Source organism: Phyllopteryx taeniolatus, chromosome 3 (assembly GCF_024500385.1).
Source record: "Phyllopteryx taeniolatus isolate TA_2022b chromosome 3, UOR_Ptae_1.2, whole genome shotgun sequence".
Taxonomy (NCBI): domain Eukaryota; kingdom Metazoa; phylum Chordata; class Actinopteri; order Syngnathiformes; family Syngnathidae; genus Phyllopteryx; species Phyllopteryx taeniolatus.
Window position 1 is genome coordinate 6,180,028 of NC_084504.1, and position 7,500 is coordinate 6,187,527.

The 7,500-nt window shown below is 36.6% G+C and overlaps 1 protein-coding gene across 6 annotated transcripts in view; it reads right to left on the bottom strand.

The window, feature by feature from the left end:
- LOC133474709 (cytotoxic granule associated RNA binding protein TIA1-like) overlaps positions 1-7,500 on the bottom strand; it is a 39,551-nt gene that overhangs the window by 19,375 nt on the left and 12,676 nt on the right. For 5 of the 6 annotated variants that reach the window (XM_061766637.1, XM_061766636.1, XM_061766639.1 and 2 more), the window contains 3 exons: positions 5,165-5,273; positions 4,981-5,079; positions 1,055-1,139 (listed from right to left, as the gene is read on the bottom strand). In XM_061766637.1, the coding sequence (XP_061622621.1) occupies positions 1,055-1,139; positions 4,981-5,079; positions 5,165-5,273 (293 nt within the window). The remainder of the gene's footprint in view (positions 1-1,054; positions 1,140-4,980; positions 5,080-5,164; positions 5,274-7,500) is intronic. The other variant, XM_061766638.1, reaches the window with a different exon arrangement.

The following is a 7,500-nucleotide window of genomic DNA, read 5'->3' on the forward strand; positions in this document are numbered from 1 at the left end:
CAATTAGTGTCCTCAGTTCCCAAACGTTTATTGAATGTTGTTAAAAGAAAAGGTGATGTAATCTGTGGTAAACATGACCCTGTCCCAGCTTTTTTGGAACGTGTTGCAGCCATAAAATTCAAAGTTAATGATTATTTGCAAAAAACAAAGTTTATCAGTTTGAACATTAAATATCTTGTCTTTGTAGTGTATTCAATTAAATATAGGTTGAACATGATTTGCAAATCATTGTATTCTGTTTTTATTTATGTTTAACACAACGTCCCAAATTCATTGGAATTGGGGTCTTTCACATCTCTGTGAAGATATTTTGGCTCAGTCTTCCTTGAAGAATTGTTTGAATTCAGCAAAAATCGAGGGTTTTCGAGCAGGAACGGCCTTTTTTGGTCATGCCACTGCATTTCAATCAGATTCAAGTCTGGACTTGTACAAGGCCACTCCAAAACCTTCATTTTGTTTTTTTAAGCCATTCAGAACTTGACTTGGTGTGTTTTAAATCGTTATCCTGCTGCCGGAGGTAATCCGGCCTGGGTGTGATCAGTGAAAATTAACCAAAAATTGTGATTAGCCACAACTCTTGATTTAACAAGGGTGTAATTATTTTTTCACACAGGGCAAGGTAACTTTGAATAGTTTTTTCCCCCTTAATAAATGAAACAATTTAAAAACATCAATTTAAGTTCACTTGGGTTATATTTGTCTGATATTTACATTTGTTTGATCTTGTTTGATGCTCTGGGGAAACTATGTACAAATATAAGAATTTGAAAAGGGGGCCAATATTTTTTTCATGGCACTGTACATAAAATTAATTGCAGAGTGATACAAAAATTCTGCCATAAAGTCCCACTTTAAGGATTACAATATTCCGCTTTATTTAATCTCTCTGCAAGTAATAATTTTAAGTCATTTTGGTGCTGTTAACATAGCTTTAAAGGGGACATTAGTAAAATGTGTATTTCATAGCAAGTAGAAAAAAACAGAACATTTCACACGTTCTGGTACACTATATAGGCTGTATTCTAGATGGATTTATACAAGGTTTTCCACATACCTTACAAACGAATAGCCTTTATCTGGGAAAACTCTGATTTCCATAATTTGCCCAAAAGGAGAAAAGGTCTGTCTCATTAGTTGTTCTGGAAGGCAAAAATAGAAGGTAATCATCATTAAGCCCAGAAATACATTCAACTAAAAGAAAACAATATTAAACCACACATTTGAGGATAAGCAGTACAGAAAATGGATGGATTTTCAAATAAGAAAATTATTTATTATATATTGTACAGCACATCCCGATTTAAAGGTATTTTTTAATAACTAAATCTTCCAATTTTTTATTTGGATTAGACCCGCCTGCAGTTTAATTCTTGTGAATTACATCTCAAATTTAGCTTCGCTAGTCTTTCTTTGGTGTGAACGAAGTCCCAGGTAAGGCATTTTCAAGTTTTGTTTCTAAATACTCTATTAAATATATTGTAATCACGGTCATTAATCATGATTACTCATATTAGGGAAACATCTTTATTTTTATTGCACTACTTTTTCACAGACAATATGTCATAGTCTTCAGTTCAAATTGTATCTTTAGCTAAAAATGATTTATAAAAATGTACCCAAAAATAATTTACATTAACAAGGGCTACGTGAAACATGTTCTATTACAAAGTGCAATCACAAATTGCAACTTAATGGAAGAAAATACAGTTAATACATAGAAGGCAAAAAACAGGGTGCAAGCGCCAAATTTTCATTTGAAAATCACCATCATCAATATAGTGTATAGTCAATGACGGTACGACAATTGGTCAGTCGTGCACGGTCACAAACTGTAAAGAACTCGACAGTTGTGATTTCCCCATCCATTTATTCCCGGGGTTGTTTCATTGCGGTCAGGCCAGCCGAAGGTTGAAGTCAAGGCAGCCTGCCTCTACGCCAACTTGCTGACAGGTCCAATTTTAAAATAATAGCTTCATATATTACTACATTGGATATCAATTGCCATTTTAAGCTTTTATTTTGAAGTTTGCACTGGAGCTTAATGAAGCCTTAACCATGCATTCGGCTCCCCGATGGCTGGCCGACTAGGTCTCGGGCACTACTGCAAATGAAGCACTTTTCATATGCAGCAGTGCCTGAATTGGGAATATTTATTCAATTGAAATTTATTAAAATTGTTTTTTTTTTTTTTTTTTTTTTTTTTTTAAATAAATCACAGATGATCAGGCTCATTTAATCGTGGCAGCTAAAATCGGGACCACAATTAAAATTCAATTAATTGTGCAGCCATATCCTGAATTGTTGAGCTATAGCTTAAAACTCACCATCTCAGTTGGCCGGATTTGTATTTAATTTTTTTTAAACTAGCCCTGTGACGTGGCCATACACAATCTGGCACGAGCCCCCTCCCCCACTACATAAACACCAAGCACCCTTACTCCATGCAGTGGCCATTCGGCATAATTACCACTTCTTTATTCATTATAACTTGACGCATTACTAACAGCATAGCGTGCAATTGGCCATCAAATTATGCTTACAACTTGAAAAAAAATACATCTTCCCTGAAGTGTAATGTGTTTTTTTATTTGGGCTACAGTGCCATGCGTGTTCTGTTGCGAGGCAGCAGCGAAAACGTGGCACCGTGCCAGTGGTAAGAAGAGCGGCTGGAGGTCCGGCACAACAGCGCTCGGGTCGACAGCCACACATATTTTGATTGACAGCTGAAATGTCCGGGGAGGTGGGGTTTTTAGAGCCCACAGCATCTACAAGCTGAAAGAACATCTCAATTCTTGACTATTTTGAAGCCTGATTTCACATAATTAGCAATTTTATTTATCCATTTATTCATTGCCTGACTTGTTAACAAAATCCTGTGTGATGTGTTGAATTTACAAGTAATTTTTTTTGCGTCTTACCTGGGACTTTAAAATAGATTTGTTAGAAAAATTTGATTTTGTGTAAACATTGACATCTCATTTGCAATCCATGGCCAACATTTGTATTTTGTAATACTGCAGCGTCCGACGTTAAGCCTTTTTGAGTGGTGTCAGAACTTGGACTGGCCCCGTATATTAATGATATGTTTTAGTGATTATTTCATATTTAGCATCTATACAATGTATTAAGCGCTTTAGGAAATTAGAACAACTGCATTCATGGAAATGACTGTACTAACCTCCCTAAAACATAGGCATTGCAATTGCACAATTTAATAATAATGCTCAAAAGAATATATCAATTATAAAATTCTTGAAAGGCACAGCCAGAGCCCTGACTTAAACCCAATTAAGCATTTCTCTGGAGAAACCTGAAAATGGCTGTCCACCAACATTCACCATCCAACCTGACAGAACTGGAGAATAGACTTTATATTGGCCTGATCGGTATCGGCCGATAATTAGCATTTTATGCTGATCGGCTTTAATGTCATAATTCGACGATCCGATCAATGATGCAAAAGACATTTACTCCACATCGCCATCGTGCACAGTATATTTGAATACAAAAGGTAGTTTATTTTTCGCCTTGTCGCGTCTTTTGACGTAATAGTGTAAATATCTGACGCCCAATAGTTATTTTAAAAAATACAAATAAAAATGTCAGCAGTGTGGGACAGACAACACGTAATGCCCGGATCAGACTACAAGATCAATTTGCTCTATGTCAGACTACTGCAATAAAATCTTGTATTCCAATACTACCTCATCCTCTTTTTTTACAATCATTGGCTTTTATCTTGTCAAATGCGACTGGATACACTCGTTACCGTGGCGACGACAACAAGAGTGGATCGCGCAGACTGTATTATAAGGACAAAATGGGAGAAAACGTGTGTTGGTGGTCACCGGTGCTCAGGAGAGGAGAGGACATTCGTTTAAGGCTTGCTTGATGTTCACGTACTTTTAATACGATATGGCTCGCAAGCAGGCAACAAAACGTTATGTAGCCTAGCAAGCTAGTGCTCGCACTAATGGTTGTACGTAAAGATGCCGCCGTTCTGTCGAATCATACTCTAAAGTTTCGATGTGGGTGAAGTAATTTAATTACAATAAATTTAATTACAGTGAGTTAGCACCCATTATTTATGTCATGTTGTAATGTTGGTTTGACCTGATTGATTAGAATACACGATCTGACTAGAGCAGTGATTTCCAACCTTTATGGAGCCAAGCAACATATTTTACAATTGAAAAATCTTAAAGCACACCAACAAACAAAAATGTCACAAAAAATTACAGTATGTACTTCCTGCCATCTAATAGAAGACCATTAATTTGTTCTGTCTGTCACTACGCCTCACTGGCATAAATAGATGAACAAAGATACATTATTTATTGTAAATATAATGTTTTGAGCAATTAAGTACACAAGTATATACAGTAAATGAACAGGTCATTTAAATAGACACATTGCTCCATCTTGTCAGCGGCCCCAAAAATCCTGATCGTATAAAGCCTACTGGAGAGGATCTGCAAGGAGGAATATGGCAGAAGATCCCCAAATCCAGGTGTGAAAAACCTGTTGCATAATTTCCAAAAGCACTCATGGCTGTAAGAGCTCAAAAAGGGTGCTTCTACTAAATACTGAGCAAAGGGTCTGAATACTTATGGCTATGTGATATTTCAGTTTTTCTTTTTTAATAAAACTTTCAAAAATTCTGTTTTTTTTTTCTGTCAATGTGGTGCTGTGTACGTACATAAATGAGAAAAAAAATAAATGATTTTAGCAAATGGCTGCAATATAACAGAGCGAAAAACTTAAGGGGTCTGAATACTTTCCGTACCCACTGTAAATCTGTAATCCAGCACCGATATCATTACCAACCTGATATATAATAAGACTTCAGTGTGTGTGTGTGTGTGTGTGCGTGCGTGCGTGCGTACATAATTTGCAATCGTAAAAAAAAAACTGAAATAAATGGCTTGTGACTATGATGGATGGAAAGACGGTCATTAAAATTGCTGGAGGCATTTTCACCTGTCAGTCCTGTGCTGACGCCACCACAGTAGACAGTGCAATTACTGGGGCTGGACTGGTTTACTACTTCATCAAAGGACAGGTGCTTGGAGTTACCTGCTGAGAGGAAACAGACAATACTGCTGTTCATGCGTGACAACATCTAATGTGAGCGAGCAATCACTGCACATTTATAATCACACACTTTCATAGCTGGTCTTTGGCCCAGGGGGCTTTCTTGTGGCCCAGTTAGTTCGGATTTGCCTGCCTCCTAACCACTGGCCCCCCATCTGCTGAATGGCGTTCTCCGCTTCCTGGAATTAAAAATAAATTAATAAATGAATAAAAAGGAAAATGAATGTTGTCATTTGAAATCTCAATTGACTGACCAAAAAAATTTAATAAAATAAAATTTAAAAAAAATACATGCTCGAGGTGGTAGTAGTATTACACTGTGTTAAGTAGTGTTACTGTTATGCAGAATGGCTGTCCCTTTTGCAATTCGCAATTACAGTAGTTTTTCTACACAAGAATTTGCAAATTTGACAATATCACAATTGATACGTACTGTGGATATAAAAAGTCTACACACCCCTATTCAAGCGCCAGTTTTTGTGATTAAAAAAATAAAATAAAAAATAGGACTTTTTATAGTCACATCTGAAAAGCACAAGCGATGGTCCGCAGAGAGCTTCCACAGTATCAGAGGTATCAGTCGTGAGAAGGTTCCAAAATAATTATAGCAACATTGAAAGAGTTGCATGAATTTCTGAGAAGTACTGGCTGTTTAGTACACGTGAAAACAATCTCAACTTCATATGTCTGGGCTACATTTTTCAAAAACACACTTAAATATCCCAAACGTGTGTTAGCAAATGTTTTATGGTCCAATCAAACCAAGGTCAAACTTCCATTTTGGCCACAATTCCAAAAGGTATGTTTGGCACAAACACAGCGGCTGTGGCTCAGTTGGTAGAACAGGTCGTCCAGTGCCCGAAGGCTTTGCGAGGCAAATACTGGCTCTGACTGTCCGCTGACGAAGAGTCCTTGGGCAAGACACTGAACCCTAAATTGCTCCCAGTGTACCTGGGGGCACCATTAATGGTAGCAAACGCACGGTGTATGAGTCATTCCACTGAGGTGGTAGACAATTTGTGACGTGTAAGAAAAATTTAAGAACTTGAATCATTTTATTGAAATTTTTTTTTTAAGTATACCAGTTAAATTTAGGGGTTCATGAGATAAAAACATACAGAGTTTACTTCATATGACCATTAATTGACCAGTGGTCACTTGTAACACCGACTCTAGATATGAACATGGAAAGCTGTTTATTGTATGAAAACCTTGGGAATATTTCACACAAATACGAGTGTTAGAGTAGGCCCACAAACCAATTTATGTCCAACTTGTTAATGCACCGCAAAGTATCGAGTAAAAAAATTCACTTAGGGCAAATATAGATGTGTGTAACATTGACTAAAAATACAACGTGGAAAATGGAGGACCTGAATACTAACAGGTATAAGTGAATGAATTCAGTGAATATCAGAACTTAATAGGACTAGTGAATTTTTCAGTATCAGTTTTGTTACTTGGTATGATACCCTTCACAGTTAGACCAACTTGAAGCTTGAACATTGACATGTTCCATCACTTTCCATTAACTTCTAATTCAATCATTTGACCAACTAATTGTTTATCAAATTGTTTGTACATGATAATGTAAAGTCAACATTTTAGATTATAGGGAACATTAAGGTTGTTTATAGTTTTATTTTAATTCAGGTTTAACTATTTTTTACTGATAAAACCCTAGATGTACCTTTTCAGGATTATGCTTTGTCAGTTGAAAGTTCACACAAAATTGTTTATAAAGAACAGCATGTATGCAACTTTGACTGGGCTTTCTGCCAGTCAAACACATTTCCTGTTACACACACTATGGCATTCCAGACTTTCAACATGTATTCGAAATACCAATCCTTGACTGAACAAAACTATGATTTAAAAACGTTAACACATAGTTCTGAACACAATGTCTCCACAGAAGTCAGTGTTAGTAAACGATAGTACAGCCATTTAGACCTGTGCGTAATTTTGACACCAGCGGTCTTTGCCAGTGCCCATGTCATGTTACAAGCACCAGTAACAATCAATAGTGCACCACACAACATTGAAATTTTTTTTAACAAAGTGAATCATATGTTTTGATCAAAGATAGTTAAAAAAATAAGTTTGACAGGAGGCCTTTATAATTGGAACCGAATCCAAGTTTAATAATAAGGATTAAAGTATGCGCGACATCAACACTGCTGTGACTCGTCAAAATTACCAGCGAGTCAGCAATGCACTGTGCACTAGCGATAGAAAACGGTCGAAATTGACCAATCATTTCTCCTCCAACGAATCAAACAAGAAACCATTACATTCTATACAAACTAGCTTTTCATCATTGCTAGTAACTTGACCGTTTGAGATCGAAGCTTGTCACAGTTTGACATCATTTTCTTGAAAAGACTAACCAGGTTGTACCGGCCC